Consider the following 16,891-nt stretch of genomic DNA (forward strand, 5'->3'; position numbering starts at 1 on the left):
GCTCCCCCCGCCTCTGCCCAGGCCTACCCCGCCCCAGCTCCCCCCGCCTCTGCCCAGGCCTACCCCGCCCCTGCCCCAGGGCCTCTCCCCTGCCCCCGCCCCTCCCCCAGGCCCCCCTTCCCTTCCCCGGCCTCCCGGCCCCTCCCCTCCCCGGGCCCCCCATTGCTGCCCCAGTGCCCCCCCTCCTCTCCCCTGGCCCCGCCCCTTCCCCGGGCCCCTTGGCCCGACGTGCCGGGGCTCACACCCTGGCACCTTGGCGCGCTTTGGGCCCGAGGCGGGCGGACGGAGCGGCTGGGCGGACGGGGGTCGTGGGTCCGGGCGGCCATGCAGCGGGCCGCCGCGGGGGAGGCGGGCCGGGGGCTGCGCGCCCCCAAATGCTCCCGCTGCAGGAACCACGGCTTCCTGGTGCCCGTCAAGGGCCACGCCGGGCACTGCCGCTGGAAGCGGTGCGGCTGCCGCAAGTGCCACCTGGTCACCGAGCGACAGAAGATCTCCGCCGCCCACAAGGGGCTGCGCGGCCCCGGGCCCGAGGATCCGCCGGGACCCCCGCCCGACCCCCACGACCGGCCCGGGACCCCCGAGCCCGAGCCCGAGCCCGAGCCCGGCCCAACGCCGGACAGCCCCCCGACGGCGCCTCCGGGCAGCCCCCCGACCCCGACCCCGACCCCGACGGCGGCCCCGGGGCCCGCGGGCCTCGTGCCCCGGACCGCCCCCTTGACCCCGGCCCCGGCCGGCGGCCACCACGTGGACCTGCTGCCGCAGGGCGCCGGGCCCGGGCCCGTCCTCGCCGCCCCCGGGCCCGTCCTCGCCGCCCCCGGGCCCGTCCTCGGCGGCCCCCTGGGCCAGCTGCACGTCCAGCCCCGCGCCCAGCCCGGGCCGCGCACCCTGCTGCTCGCCGCCGCCGTCGGACCCGCCGGCCTGCCCGCCTTCGCCGACTACGGTAAGGCCTCCCGCGGCCCCCTTCGCCGACGCCCCGGGATCCCCGGGTTCCCGGGCCCCGCCGCCGAAATGCATTTCTGGGCTGAAGACGCCCTTGGCTTTTGGGCGGGCGATTCTGCTCCCCCGGGGCCGCGCGCTTGCCGGCCCCGCGCCCCTCCCTCTCTCTCCCTCCGCCCCCCCGGCATCCCGAGCCTGGGCCCCGAGGGGCGACCCCGAGGGGCGGGAAGCCCCCGGCCCGCAGCCCAGTCAGGGGGTCGAGCTTTGCACGACGGGGGGCATCGCGGGGCGGGCTCAAGGACTCGATGCCTAACTCTGCCCTCGAGAGAAAAACTCCCTCGCCCGAAACCCTTCTTCCCCTTTTCCCCTCCCCGCCCGGGGCCCCTTCCAAGGTCTGACTCTCAGGAGATCCCGCCCGAGCGGAGGCCGGAGGCGACCCTCCTCCGATATGACAGACTCTCCTCCTCTTCGAAGCCATATCGAAGGCACATCTCTGCCGGGAGGCCTTCCCTGACTAAGCCCCCCTTTCCTCTTCCACTCCCTTCTGCATCACCCCGACCCCCTCCCTCAGTTCTTCCCCTCTCCCAGCCCCACGGCACTTAGGTACATATCTATAATTCTTTTTTTAATAGTAGTGTCTGGCCGTCCGTCCGTCCCCTCCCCCCCCACCCCCGCCATTGACGATAAGCTCACTTTGGGCAGGCCGTGTCTCTGTTTATTGTTCTATTGTACCCTCCCCAGCGCTTAGCACAGTGCTCTGCACACTGTGAATGAATGAATGAAGTGTGCAGAATGCTGGCCTGGTGCAGAGCACTTGGACTGGGCTCCTGCTATGTGCAGAGTGCTGTCGTTTATGCCGAGTCCTAGGCGGGGGCCTCGTGGGCAGCACACAGGATTGGGCACCCCCTGAGAGCCGAGTACTGGACTGGGGGCCTCCTCTGTGCAGACTGCTGGACTGGGCTCTTGGGAGAATATGGTAAAAGTTTGACAGATGTTCTCTGCTCTCAAAGCTTGCACTTTAATGAGGGACAGAGAGGTTATGCTATTCCTACTTGTTGTGTGCAGTGCGCTATACTAAGTGCTTGGGGAAAGTGTAGTGCCACAGAGTTGGTAGACGTCGCCCTGCCCACAGGGAGTTTACAGTCCACAACTTCCTCCTTAATCTACTGTTCGGGTCAGCCCCAAACCAAAAAGGCTAACATATGCAACATTTTTCTACTGGTAGTAATGTTGATAACATAGCTGACTGTGTCAAAACTGTCAGTTGTGGTGGTGTCTACCACTAATCCCCACTGGAGGTGTCTGCCGGAACTGAATTCCCCCCACCACGCACACGCACGCACTCTCTGTCTCGAATTCCTAGTCCTTCTGAGTGCTGTTGTACTACCGATGAAGACGGCACTGACTGACCAAGTAGACACCCCTATCGAAATGGTCGGAATGGTCTTTGGAACCCGCTGGCTGTGATGCCGATATACCCCAAAATCTAGGACAGAGTTAAGGGCTAAAGTAGATGCCTTGTAGATGCCCAACTACCGGTACCAAGGAGAGCCTAGAACCTACCATAGAGAAGCAGCGTGGCTCAGTGGAAAGTGCATGGGCTTGGGAGTCAGAGGTCATGGGTTCGAATCCCGGCTCGGCCACTCGTCAGCTGTGAGACTTTGGGCAAGTCACTTGACTTCTCGGTGCCTCATTTCCCTCATCTGTAAAATGGGGATTCAGACTGTGAGCCCCACGTGGGACAACTTGATTACCCCGTGTCTACCCCAGCGCTTAGAACAGTGCTCGGCACATAGTAGGCGCTTAATAAATGCCAACATTATTATTACCACAGATGGGCTCACCCAGCCTCAGGAGTCTCACCCTAGATGGCACCTTCCAGAAAGCCCCAGAATTTGGCAGTTTCCCAAGCCTCAAGAAAGGCTGACCAAAACCTAACCTCGCTGCTTTGTGACCTGCCCGGGGAAGGTCAGTCAGTCGATCAAATAGCCATCTTTATTGAGCGCTTACTATGTGTAGAGCAGTGCTTGGGAAAGTATATCACAACAATGTAACAGACACATTCCTTTCCTATAATGAGTTTACGGACCAGAGGGGGAGACACACATTCATATAAATTAATAAAATAGGGATTTGGACATAAGTGCTGCGGGGCTGGGGAAGGTGATGGAGAAGGAAATCGAACATCAGCAAGTGGTGTCTGAAATGCCCCGCGGTGGTGCGGTGTGGCCCTCCTTTTCTTGGCGCAGTGGGCTGACGGTTGGTTTTTGGCCCGTGTCCCGTGTGTGCTCTAGGTTCCCATCTCGTGCTCCCGGATTGTGCGGTGGGATCTGACTTCTTCGAGAGAGACGCTCCCCAGGTCTACAGCGGGTACCCCAACACGTACCACTACCACCCGTTTCCTCTGGGCCCCAACCCCGGTCAGCCGAGCTACCAGGGAGGTCCCGTAGCTTCAGGCATACCCCTGCCAAGGGGCTACTACCATGGCCACGGGGGCCACTGTTCGGTAAGGCCTTCCCGGTGTCCGGGTCGGGCGGCTCTCCCCACCTGTGCTCCAAATGTTGGGGCCATGTCCCGGCCTGCAGATGGCCACCTCCGTCAGGTTTCCCGGCCGGGCGGCGGCGGTCCCGACGTTCCCTCGGCTCCCACTGCGGGTGGGGCCCTGAGTGGAGCGCTTGGGAAGGGGTGAGAGCAGGATGGGGGTCTATGCCCTGCCCGCGGGGAGCTTGCATTCCGGTGGCCGGAGAGTGGGTGGCTCCCCCGGGACCCTCGGCCTGCTCAGTTGCCGGCGGGGCGGGGCTGGGCTCCCTAGGGGAGGGCGGTCGCCGTGTCCACCGGTAGGCCAGGCCTCTCAGGTTCCCGCGGGGTGGGAGGGGTGGTCGCCCTTGGCTGGTTTAGAAGGGGATATCTTTAACTCATCGTCTTGCCCCGGGGAACTGGCAGACAGCTCTTTCAGCAAGCCTGGGTGCCGTCCGCTCTCTGGGTGAAACGGTTTCCCAGCTGTGGGGGCGATTGGGGTACCTGTGCCCCCTGGGGTTCCAGCTCTGAGGTGATGCCCCCCCCCTCCCATCTCACCCCCATCCCCCAGCTGTGTGGGCGGGACTCCATCCCCTGCTGCCCCAGGTTCCAGCCAGGCCTGGGGGATTCCCCGGAGTGCAGAAAGAGCCAAGGGTTTCCAAGCGCAGTTGAACAAAGTTGGTGCTTTCTGCCTCCGCTGCCCTCCACCCTCCAAGCTGAGCCCCATCCTGCTTGCTCTCTCTCTGCAAGGCCTCCACTTGGGCCTCCCCGCTCAGAAGAGAAGGGTTCTCTCCAAACTGCGGCGTGGGGTGGGGTGGAGCGGTGCCCACAGGGGCCGCTCCTGTCCCAGCAGGCGCGCACGCTCGCTAACGGCTCGGCCCGAGTACCTCCTTGGATCTCCCACCGTCTCCCCGTGCAGATGCAGGTGCCGGTGCAGAACACGGATAGAGACTACCATCCCGGCTTCTACCCGATACTGCCCCAGTTCATCTCGCCGGGCTTCCTCCCTACGGTGCACTACATGCCGCCTCTGCCACCGCCCCCGCCCCCGTCCCCTCCTCTGAACATCCTGGCCGAGTCGCCCAAGGGAGCTGACGGTAAGTCAGTGGAGAAGCAGCCCGGGTCCCCGGAATATGTGGTCAGCGACTCCCTCCTCCGCGCAAGCCCATCCGGTGCCCGGCAGTCGCCGTGTCGAATCTGTTCCCAGACAGATGGGGTCCCTCTTCTGTTCTGGTCTTGTACATCCTGCATTGCATCTTCTGATAGAGTCAGGATTGTGTCCGATCTGATCTGATTTTCTGGGATCTACCCCAGTGCGTAGCACAGTACTTGGCATACGGTGGACACTGAGGAAATACCGCAACCGTTACTATTATTATTAGGGTTGGCTCAACGTTCAGAGCTGCGTGCTCTGTACATCGTCAGCGTGAATCACCCGCATCCAATGTGCAGAGCGCCTTGCTGGGCGCCTACTGATACTACCAACAATAAGCTTATTTGCTAACTGTCTTCTAAGTGACAAGCACTGTCCTAAGCGCTGGGCTAGATATATTTATAAGCAGATTGGACAGTTTCTGTCTCACGTGGATGAGAGGGAGGACGGGTATTGAATCCACACATTGCAGATGAGGAAAATTGAGATACATAGAAGGTGAGTGACTTGGCCAAAGTCCCATGGCAGATGAGTGGCAGAGCTGAGATTAGAACCCAGGCCTCCTGGTCCCCAGTCCCGGGGACCTACTGTGTGCACATTGCCGGGTGGGGTTCTTGAGAACAGCCAATACAAACCCAAGGTGAGTGTGCCCCCCAGCTGTGAAGCCCAGTGGACATGTTACTTGGCTTCCTGAGAAGAGGAACCACTGGAGAATCAACGGCTCGTTGTGTTTCTTTGTCGGCATAGAGAAATTGAGGGTTTAGAGCTCAGTATATTTTCCCTTCCCCCATGGGCCCAGAATAGCTTTATATAAGATGTGGAAATCTTACCCCCGCTGTCTTGCCCTTGCTATGGGAAATGGTGGGGACAGACGGCTGCGCCGGCCCAGGGGTCTGTGGGCGACGGGCAGGATGGGACCCTTGGAAGCACCGTTGCTGGGGTCTCCGTCCCCCCCAGGTTCCTCGATTGGGCATTCCTGCCCACCTCCGCAGAAGGCAAAGGACCATACGTGGGCAGCAAAGCCTTCCTCATTCTCTCATACAAGGGAATCATGCAAGGTTGTCCCTGCAGTTAAGAGAAGCAGCGTGGCTCAGTGGAAAGACACGGGTTTAGGAGTCAGAGGTCATGGGTTCTAATCCCGATTCTGCCACTTGTCAGCTATGTGACTTTGGGCAAGTCACTTAACTTCTCTGTGCCTCAGTTCCCTCATCTGTAAAATGGGGATGAAGACTGTGAGCCTCATGTGGGACAACCTGATTATCCCATATCTACCCCATCGCTTAGAATAGGGCTGAACACATAGTAAGCCCTTTACAAATACCAACATTATTATTATTATTTGTCCTTGGGTTGGTCAGAGACGCTGTGGCGGTGAGCGTCTGCCAGAGAGACTCTTCTCTCCGGCTCCCCTCTGTGCCCATGGAAGCACAACTGGGCCCTTTCTGGCCCCCGGTCACTGGGCGGGCATCGTAATCCGGGCCCCGGTGTTCCAGACAGGTGAGGCGTGCACCCTCCAGCTGGGGGTTTCCCATCCCTCTCCGAGGTGACCGGAGGTGACCCCACAGAGCGTCGGTGCCACATAGAGCAGTAGGCGGGATGTGGGCTGGGGACCACACACCTCATCCTTGTCGTGATGGATACCGATCCTGTGACGCTCTCTGCCTTTTCCAGGTGACTCCTCTCACAGCCAGGACTCGGGAACCGAGTGTGAGCCCGGTGAGCCTCCTCAGGACCAGGCCAACTGAGGGCTGGGTTCGGGCCCGCCCACCACCACCCGGCCAAGGCCCAGGAGGTGGGGGTGGCCCCCAGGCAAGGCCGCGGTCAGAGCGAGTCGGAGTTCTGTTCATCATCTGCATCAAAGCTGTGCTGGAGAAGTGTTAAGGGAGAGTGGAGAATCGCAGGGAGGGTTTGGGCATCGGGGGCTGGGGGCTGGGGTGTGAGGAGAGAGAGCAAGGGAGTTGAGCTGGGATGGGAGCCTAACCCCTCCTCCATCAGAGTTTCGGTTCTGCTGGCTAAAGGGGTGTCAGTACTGGGGGTGGTGTGAGGAAGCGTCAGCCCCAGAGTCCGTCAGGCAGTGGGGCCGGCCGCCCAGGGGGATGGAAGTGGGGCCCCTCCATCCTGCCGGGGCCCAGGGTGTGGGCTGGGGAAGCAGTTGAAGTTATTTGAAGCTCTGAAACATTGTTAGAGTTTAGAGACAAGTTTGTAATCTTGTAGTGAGTCGGATGGTTCAGCTGTTCCAGCTCTGTTCTGTCCTCGGGACACTGTGCGGGCAACTTCCATTCAATAAAGTTGTGAGTTGGCACTCTTTCCTAATTTTTCTGAGCCTGAGTTTCAGGAGGGCCCCTAGCCGGGTGTACGAGAAGTCTTCCCTCGTCAGGGTGCGGCCCCACCACGAGGAATCACGGCTTCCTGCGGTGGGGACCCGCTCTGGCCTCAGGTGGCCGGGGCAGGTGGGGGCCAATCCTCATCCGTTCCCAGGGAACGTCCGGGGGATGGGACCCAGTCTGCCGAGCTGGTGGGCGAGGCCTCTCTGAGGGCTTGGCCCCAAACCCCCAGAAGCGGTAGCCCAGCTTAGCAACATGAGCACGGACCCGGGAATCGGCAGTCACGGCGTGACCCTAGGCCGGGGGCAGAGCTCACCCGCTGCGGATCTCAGTCTCTCCTGCAAAATGGCAGTGAGACCCGCCGTCCCGCCCTCTTCACCTGGGAGCCCCGTGTAGACCGTCCCGTCTTGTCCCCTCAGATGGGTTCACGTCCACCCGCTACTTCTCCGGGGCTTGGAACATTGTCTTATCTTATGCCGTCGAGCCGTTTCCGACCCACAGCGACACCACGGACGCATCTCTCCCAGAATGCCCCACTCTCCATCTGCTCTCCATTCTGGTAGTGGATCCACAGAGTTTTCTTGGTAAAACTATGGAAGTGGTTTACCATTGCCTCCTTCCATACAGTAAACTTGAGTCTCCGCCCTCGACTCTCTCCCGTGCCGCTGCTGCCTAGCACAGGTGAGTTTTGACTCTTAGCAGATTGTCTTCTACTCGCTTGCCACTGCCCAAGCTAGTAGTGGAATGGGTACGCTTCCGCTTGATTCTCCCGCCTGTAGCCGAGACTGGTAGAGTACCGGAAACTCTCCGGATGCAATACCGAGAGGGGACTTGGAACGTCGTGCTTAGTAAATGGTACCCACAAGTACCATAGAAAACCAGATGGACCCCAGCGCACTCGAAGCGGTCACTTGGTCATGTCGTGGATGGTAAGCATTTCCCTAAGCGCCCAAGAGAGTGAGACCCGTTCCCTGCTCTGAAGAGGTTCTGATTCCAGAGTGGGAAGATGGACAGGTGAACATCAGTTACCCAGGTGACCCCTTCCACGCCTCCCACCCCCTCCACCTGGCATTGTGGCCCCTCCTTGGCTCGTAGAACTGACCGGTCAACTCCCTCCACCCAGGCCCGCTCCCCGGGACCCGGGTCCGGATGGGAGGCCAAGCTGAGGTGTAATGGGGCGACGGGGCTATCGTCGAATAAAGGCGTGTACTGCCGAACCAGGGCTGGTCCGTGAGGTGATGGCTGGCTCCTTCTGATTCCGCCGACCGGCGTCAGGACACCGAATCTCCCGGATTCCGCCCTGGTCGGAGGAAGCCTCGAGTCAGGGGGATCAGAGAGGAAGCGGTGGAAGGGGTCTGAGGCAATTTTGACTCCGAGGGGCTGTGTTATAATAATAATTGTGGTATTTGTGAAGCACTTAATGTGTGCCGGGCACTGTTCTAAGTGGTGGGGTGGATACAAGCAAATTGGGTTGACACAGTCCCTGCCCCACATGGGGCTAATCCCCATTTTACAGATGAGGGAACTGAGTCCCAGAGAAGTGAAATGAGTTGTCCGAGGTCACACGGCAAAGTGGCGGAACTGGGATTAGAACCCATGACCTCGGTTATCCATCGGTCCTCCCCGCCCTGCCCTACCCTGGGTCAGACTCCCCCCATGCTAGTTTAGAGGCGGACGGTGCCACCGGACCATCTCATTTCAGGGTGAAGACCAGTGTGCCCGGGGCACCCCCCGGCCACGCTCCCTTCCTTCCTCCCAGAAGTCAAACCAAAGGGGATAAGGCAAGGTCTTTGCTGGCACCCTGCCAGGCCCAGGAGCCCGTGACCCGACAGCTCTAGCCAATGGAATGGACAGCCGGATACCCTGGCCACAGGAACGGCAGGGAGCTGGTATTCCCAACCTGGGAGCACGTGGCTTGGACAGCCCTGCTCACGCAGAGGTGGTCCCTGATTAGTGGTAGGAAGGGGGAGGGAGGAAGCCTCCCAGAAATGGGCGAGCTCTTCCGAGCAGACCCTAGGGGCAGGGAAAGTGTGGGCTGACTCAGGGTCAGTGCATTTACCATCTGCCCCTGCCCTTCCCCTTCGAAGTCTGGGAGGAGGCACATCCCCATACCGCTAAGCACTTAGTACAGTGCTCTACACCCAGGAAGCACTCGATACCACTGACTGGCTTTGCAGGGAGGAAGCAGGAGTTGCTCCGAGAGGGAGAGAGCGTGACTGCCGCTGTGGGTTCAGGGCTTCCGTTAGCCACTGGGGTTCCCCCCGATCCCTAGGGGGAAGATTGCAAGTTCGTCAGTGGTTGTAGGGGGGCAGGGGAGGGACGGATAAAAGGGCATAGCTGGAGGACCCCATCTGTCTTTTACCTTCTCCCTCCTATCTTCTCCTCTTCACCCCTTTTCCCCTTTTCTCCATCCCCTTCATTTCCGTCACCCCCCACTCAATAAACCCCCTTAATTCCAGCAGCTCTCCTGCGTTCCTCAACCGCAGTCAGATTAGGGCTACACCTAAGGAACGGGGCAAGGGGTAGGGGAGGGCCGCGGTGCCCGCCAAGGACAACCGGCTGGCAGAACAGAATCTCTAGCAGAAGAGGGAATGGGGTGCCCTGTCCCTGGGTTCTGGCAAGCCTATGGTCCCGAAGCCAACCCCCCTCCTCTAGTGGCCCTCCAACCGGGAGCCTCTGAGAGGCAGCGAGGTAGGGTGGGTCATGGGTCCGTGTGATAAAGGGAAAGAAACCGAGAGGGTGACGCCAGCTCACCTTGGCTCCGAAGTCACAGGTCGATGCGGCTACCGCCGGTCCCAACACACTCATCGCTCTTAAGAGCTTGCCAACCTATTTGTCTCGAACTGGAAATCTCGGGGTCTTTTCTTTGGCATCATTTGGAGAAGCAGCATAGCCTGGTGGAAAATCACAAGGCCTGGGAATCAGAGGATCAGGCCTCTAACCCCAGTTTCTCCGCTTGCCTACTGTGTGATCTAGGGCAAGTCAATCGATCAATCAATCGCTTGCATTTTTTGAGCGCCTACTTTGTGCACAGCACCGTACTAAGCGCTTGGAAGAGTACGGTGTAAGAGAGTTGGTAGACTTGTTCCCAGTCCACGAATCCGCACTCCTCTCTTCCTCAGTTACCACATTTGTAAAATGGGGATGAAGACTGGGAGCCCCATGTGGGACGTGGACTGTGTCCAACGTGGTTCCCTCAGCTTGTATCTACTCCGGCGCTTAATACAGCGCCTGGCACGTAGGAAGCGCTTCAGAGATACCATTAAAAAGAATACGAGGGAGGCTGCCCCTCCTTCGCCCCCTGGTGGCTTTAAGCGTCGGTGTGTGTGTAGCTGCGTCTCTCTATCGCCGCCTGGTGGCTTTAGGCGTCGGTCCTAGAGCCCGCACGTCTATCCTTTCGGGTGGCCATCATAAATGATGTCTCGTTCAGTTTTTTTCCCCACATTATCACAGTCAGTAGGGGCTGCAGAAGCTTTTCGGATCCATTTTTGGCGTGCGCCGGTCAACCTTAGCCAATTAAGCGCATTCGTGCCATGAATGGTCAATGTGGGTTATTGTTATTATTATTATTAATAATCGTATTTATTGAGCGCTTACTGTGTGCAAAGCACTGCACTAAGCGCTTGGAGAGTGAAGTATAAAATCAAAACACTTCCCTGCCCACAGTGAGCTCACAATCTAGAGGGAGAGAAAGGCCTTACTACAGATAATATGTTGGTATTTGTTGAGCGCTTACTATGTGCCAAGCACTATTTTAAGTGCTGGGGTAGATACAAGGATAATCAGATTGTCGCCACATAAGGCTCACGGTCTTCATCCCCATTTATTGATGAAGGTAACTGAGACACAGAGAAGCTAAGTGACTCACCTGAGGTGAGACAGCAGACAAGCGGCCCGGGCTCTTTCCACTGAGCCATGGAAATATATACATTAAATTACAGATATATGCAGGTATATACAGATGCGCCGTGGGCAAGGGAGAGAGGATGAAGGAAGGAGCAAGTATGAGCGGCGCAGAAGGGAGTGGGAGAAGAGGAGAGAAGGGCTCAGTCAGGGAAGGCTTCCTGGAGGAGATGTGCTTTCAATAAAGCTTTGTAGCGGGGGAGAGCAATTATCTGTCTGATATGAAGAGGGAGGGCGTTTCAGGCAGAGGTAGGATGTGGGCGAGAGGTCAGCGACCTGATAGACGAGATAGAGGTACAGCGAGAAGGTTAGCAACCAGCGGAGCCAAGTGTGCGGGTTGGATTGTAGTAGGAGAGCAGCGAGGTGAGGTAGGAGGGGGTGAGGTGGTTAAGTGCTTTAAAGTCAATGGTGAGGAGTTTCTGCTTGATGTGGAGTTCGTTGGGCAACCACTGGAATTTCTTGAGGAGTGGGTGATAATAGTTGGACGTAGGAGTGCAGGGGCAGCAAAAAATGAGAGATCTGTGCCCACTGTCTCAGAGACCCCTCGCCTTGGTCCTTTTGGCCAAGCCTGTGAACAGAAAAACTGACTTCTCAGGAAATGGCCTTGATCAACCGCTGCAACCTTCTGCAGGCACCTTGACTATGGCCCGGCTGTTTGGAAAGGTGAGGGTTCTTCAAATTCGAACAATGAATCTTTCAGAAAAAGAGCAGGAGAGACAGGGACCGCGCCTCCCCCCCCCCCTCCCCCCCCACACGGAGCAGGGTGGGGAAAAAGCAGTCAGCTCCACTAGCTCTAGAACTGGACACAGAGTTCCACGTGTTATCTGAGCTTCCATTTCTCAACCGACCCAGAGGTACTTACTGAGCACCAACTGTTTCCAGAGTACTCTCCTAAGGGCTTTGGCGAGAACAGTAAATTTAAGAGACATGCAGCAGGATGGCTTAGTGAGTAGACCCCGGACCCGGGAATCCAAAGGACCCAGGTTAATTCATTCATTCAATAGTATTTATTGAGCGCTTACTATGTGCAGAGCAACAGGTTCTAATTCCAACTCTGTCATTTCTCTGCTGGGTGACCTTGAACAAGTCACTTCACTTCTCTGTCAGTTACCTCATCTGTAAAATGGGATTACTACTGTGAGCCCCATGGGGGACATGGATCATCTCCAATCTGATTAGCCATTATCGACCCCAGCACTTATTACAGTGCCTGGCACTTAGCAAGCACTTAAGAAAGACTATTTTAAAGAAATCTGGGGATGAGCCTGGGTCACCACAGACCAGGCCAGGGTCACAGTGAAAGCCGTTGGAGAAACTTGGAGATCCATTATCATCATCATCAGCGCCATTACCGCTGTCATTATCACCTCCCCCAGCACCACCATCAGCCACTCTAATCAATCAGTCAATCATATTAATTGAATGCTTACTATGTGCAGGGAACTGCACTAAGTGCTTGGGAGAGCCCAATACAACAGCCCACAGTGAGCTTTCATCATCACTACCCAACCCACCAACCCCTGACCCTAAGAGCTCCCATGGTACAGAGCCTCGTGCTGGGCTTGAGTTAAAGAACAGTCTTGGCTCTTGCACTCAGATGTTTCCAACATTGTAGGGCAGCTCTGCCCTGCCCTGCCCTGCCTTAAACAACCAATCTCTTCCCCAGGTGCCTCTAAGTGAAGGAGAGAACTTCTCCGTGCCATATATAAGTCTCCAGAGACATAGCTTGCCCAGTTGGCATTTGGGTACTTCCAGCCCCACATTGCAGGTGCAGCATTCTGAGGGGTGGGGGGGGAGCGCTTGGCTTTGAGGATGGTGGAATTGTGGGTTTAGACCCACTGCCACAAGGCACCCCCTGATCCTCCAATGGGAGGGGGTGTTGGCAGTGTAAGGGAAGGATGGGGTTGGGGTAATCATGGTTGGAGGCCCAGGTTTAGAAACTAATCAGGGTTGACGAGAGGGTCAGGGAAAAACTAGTTAAAATTAAGGGGTTAGGATAATTAGGGTTGCGGTTTGGGGTTAAGGTTCTATGGGTTTGGGTTAGGGTTTGGGCTAGGGTCCTTGATGCCTGTCCAAAATCCTGCGATTTCTCTCCGTCACCCTTCGCCCCACCCTCGCCCCACCACTCTAGCCACGGTTACAGTAGGCCGTGTGCCAATGTGCAGATCCAGAAGCATCGAGGACCCCACCATATCTGTTCTCTGAAACTGTGCACTTATTTCAAGACACTCAGAGGGAACTGAAAATATTCCAGTGGGTTAGGTCTTTCCCGATTCCACTTTGCACCTTGGCTAGGAGACTGTCCCAGGAGAGTTGGGCTCACCACTGCAGGTTATTTTTTATGTTAGAACTGGTCTTGGCCCTTGCCCACGAAATATCCCTGTAAAGCAGCAGATGCTTCTCTAGGTCTCTGAGGACGAGGGTTAAGGCTAGGGTCAGAGTTAGGAGTGGGGTTAGGGTTTAGGGTTAGGCTCATTGGATTTAGGGTAACTAGGAGTAGGGTGAGGGTAATTGGGTTTGGGATCTGGGGTGAGGGTTAGGGGTTGGGGGATTAGGGTAGTTAGGGTTGGCGTACCTAGGGTCAGTGTTGGGGTTAGAGTAATTAGTGTTGGGGTTCTGGTTAAGGAAATTGGGGCTGGGTTAGAGTGAGGGTTATTAAGGTGAGGGTTAGGGTTAATGGCTAGGGTTATTGGGATTAGGGTAATTGGGGTTGGAGAAATAAGGGTTAGAGCAATTAGGGTTGGGGCTAGGTTAATTGGTGATGGGTTAGGGTGAAGGTTATTAGGATGATGGTTAGGGTTACCAGGGTTAGGGATTAGGGATTGGGCTGTTAGGGTTATTAGAGTTTGCGTTAGGGTTATTTGGGTTTTTAGGATTAGGGTTGGGGTTAGGGTTTAGGGGTTGGGGTTAGGGTTAGGATAATTAGGGTTTTTCGGTTAGAGGTTAGGGTTGTTAGGGTTAGGGTACTTAGGGTTAGAATGGTTTGGGTTAGGGTAAATACGCTTAAGGTTAGGGTAATTACTACTTGGATGTCCTCCCGTCACCTCAACTTTACGATTTCCGAAACAGAACTTTTTATCTTCCTACCCAATCCCTGTCCTCCCCCTGTCTTTCCCAATCACTGTAGACAGCACCACCATCCATTCTGTCTCCCAAAACAACAAACTTTGGATGTTACCTTTACTCCTCTCTCTCAAGCAAACACATATATTCAATCCATCACTAAATCCTGTCAGTTCCACCTTCACAACAACACTAAAAACTGCCCTTTCCTCTCCATCCAAACTGCTATCCCATTAATCCAATCACTCGTCCAATCCCACCTTAAGTACTGTATCAGCCTCCTTGCTGACCTTCCTGCCTCCTGTCTCTCCCCATTGCAGTCAGTACTTCACTGTCTGCTGCCTGGATCATTTTTCTACAAAAGCCTTCAGGCCATGTTTCCCCACTCCTCAAGAAACTCAAGTGGTTGCCCATCCACCGCCACATCAAATAAAAACCTTCTCCCCATTGGCTTTAAAGCACTCCGTCACCTCATTCCCTCTTACCCCAACTTGCTACTCTGCTACTACAACCCAGCTCGCACACTTTGCTCTTCTAATGTTAACCTTCTCACTGTTTCTCATTCTCGTCTATCTCGCCGATGACCCCTTGCCCACAACCTGCCTCTGTCCTGGAATGCACTCCCTACTCAGATCCAGCAGGCAATTACTGTCCCCTCCTTCAAAACCTTATTGAAGGCCCATCTCCTCCAAGAGGCCATCTCTGACTCAGCCTTCTGTTCCTTTTCTTCGACTCCTGAGTTGCCCTGATTTGCTCCCTTTATTCATTCCTCCTTGCCAGCCCCGCAGCATTTATGTCCATATCTGTCATTTATTTATTTCTATTAATGTCTGCCTCCCCCTCTAGACTGTAACCCCATTGTGGGCAGGGAACATGTCTGTTTATTATTGTACTGTACTTCTCAAGCGCTTAGTACAATGTTCTGCACATAGTAAGCACTCAATAAATATGATCGATTGAATGAATGAATCTGATTATCTTGTATCCTCCCCAGCACTTAGATGCCTGGCACTTAGTAAGCGCTTAACAAATACCGCAGTTATCATTATTATTATTATTCTAAAGTGCTCAATAAATGGTATTGATTAGTTGATTGGGACTGAATGGCCCTATGAGCCAGCACTGATTAAAGGGCTGAAGGGAATGGGAAGTAGGGTGTGGCCCTTTAAGGTCTGAAAATTCCAAACGGCCACGGGACCTCCGTCAGGCAGCTGGGACTGGGCTGGCCTGGCAGTTGGAGACCTAGGGAGACTTAGGAAGGTCTCCTCGCTGAAGAGGAAAAGAAAAATCTGGAGGAAATTTGGAGGAGGACAGTGAGTGGGGAAGGTGAAGGGAGAGAGAGAGGCGTTGCACGGTCCAGTTGAAGAGCTCAGCAGTTGGGAAACGCCAGGCTCTGCAGAAAGGGTAGAAGGGTAGAAGTCTTGTTTCCACGTCTCCTTAACTGGGTGCAAGAGACAGACAGTCAGAGGGGACAGACAGTCAGAGAGCAACGTGCTTTTTTATTGGGGACCGGGGCACCGCTTGAACTCTTCGCCACAGGGCCGCACGCCTCTCCGATTCCTCAAGGAAGTCCACCGGGTCCCTGTCGGTGTCCTCCCCAGCAGTCACCGGCGGACGGGGGAGAGCCGAGCCGTCCGGTACCGTCGTGACCAGCGTCCGGCCGTGTGGACGGCGCCCAGCTCATCTGCGGGAGGCAGTAGTAGTAGTGAGGCCGAGAGTCTACTCCCAGAACCGCGGCACTCGGCCGAGGCAGAGGCCGGAGTCCGGCGGGCATCATGAGGAACTACCCTACTTCGGACCGCCATGCTCTGCTGCGCTACTCCCAGAACGAGTCGCTGTCTGCCCCCCAGGTGCCCCGCCTCAACTACCTGAGCGTTCTGGAGGACAAGCCCAGGGTCCAGATGAAAAAGTTCCTGCTGCACCGCATGTTTCTTGTCGCCATGGTGCCCGGGCGAGGTGCAGGAGGTCCCCACTTTCCTGGAGAGGATATTCCAGAACGCTCTGAAACAGCACCTGGGGGAGCCGGTGACGGGCATCGCCCTGCTGTACCCGAGCTCCGTCCTGGTCGTGCTGGAGTCCTCCAGCGGGAGCCTGTACAGAGTCCTCCAGGAGCTCGACCGGCCTCCGGAGCCCGGCCGAGATGCCGCCCTGCTGCAGGGCACAAAGATCCTGGTGGTGTCCCATGACATCCCGGCGCGGCTCTTCCTGCAGTGGCACGTCTCCGTCATCACCGTCCCCGTCATGTACCTGGAGGACGTCACTCAATCTCAGTCGCCCGAAGAGGTGGTCACCGAATGCCTCACCCTGGTGCTCAAACTGGGCGTGTTCCTCCTGAAGACCATCAAGGTGGGCACCAGGTTCCCCGGGGCCAACCTCCACCAACTGGTTCCCGAGCTCCTCATCCCAGAAGAGACCATCAAGTACCTGTCCAAGTGTGAACTCTTCATGACTCCGGGACAGTTTCTGGAAATGTACAGCAATCCCATATACATCCACATGGACTCAGAGAGCGTCTGGCCCATCCCTGCCAGTCTGTAGACCAGATGGGCCCGAGGCCCTGGCCCGTGTGGTCGTGAGGTCTCACGGAACGATGCCCCCGGGAGGCCAAGGGCCTCGCCCAGGCATCTGCATTCCCCATCGGGGTAAGGTGGAGAGGGTGCGCCGCCTCAGGAGTGCAGCTGAAAATAGAGCTGGAAGGCCGGCGTTCCGTCCGAAAGATCGTCTGCTGGTGCTGCTGGGAATCGGGATCAATAAAACTTAGAAATGCTTCTCGTGCCATCTGATTTCTCCACCTTCAGGAGCTAAGGAGGGCAGTGGGACAGAGAGATGGCTTGTCCTGGAAACGGTGGTGATCCCAAAGACTACTGGGAGCTTGAGAAGGGAAGACGGATGGAAAATTGGGAAAATGAAAACAAGGAGAGCAGAGGAGACATTTTAAGGATGAAGTCATAGAGACCCTCAGTGCTGCATCGCAGCTGAAAACTAAGCAAGGAAG

At 56.7% G+C, this 16,891-nt stretch overlaps 2 protein-coding genes across 2 annotated transcripts; both read left to right on the plus strand.

Moving 5' to 3' along the window:
- Positions 1-246: 246 nt before the first annotated feature.
- On the plus strand, positions 247-6,351 carry DMRTB1 (DMRT like family B with proline rich C-terminal 1). Its single transcript, XM_039914642.1, has 5 exons — positions 247-555; positions 847-940; positions 3,231-3,442; positions 4,373-4,550; positions 6,278-6,351. Exons 1-5 carry the CDS (start codon positions 325-327, stop codon positions 6,349-6,351), a joined length of 789 nt encoding a protein of 262 aa, XP_039770576.1. The 5' UTR covers positions 247-324.
- Positions 6,352-15,090: 8,739 nt separating this feature from the next.
- TEX47 (testis expressed 47) lies at positions 15,091-16,665 on the plus strand. The gene is given in 2 exon segments (XM_001519907.4): positions 15,091-15,847; positions 15,849-16,665. Coding segments are annotated over 2 exon segments (762 nt in total). The 5' UTR covers positions 15,091-15,671; the 3' UTR covers positions 16,435-16,665.
- Positions 16,666-16,891: the final 226 nt, after the last annotated feature.

This window comes from Ornithorhynchus anatinus, chromosome 18, assembly GCF_004115215.2.
Source record: "Ornithorhynchus anatinus isolate Pmale09 chromosome 18, mOrnAna1.pri.v4, whole genome shotgun sequence".
NCBI lineage: Eukaryota > Metazoa > Chordata > Mammalia > Monotremata > Ornithorhynchidae > Ornithorhynchus > Ornithorhynchus anatinus.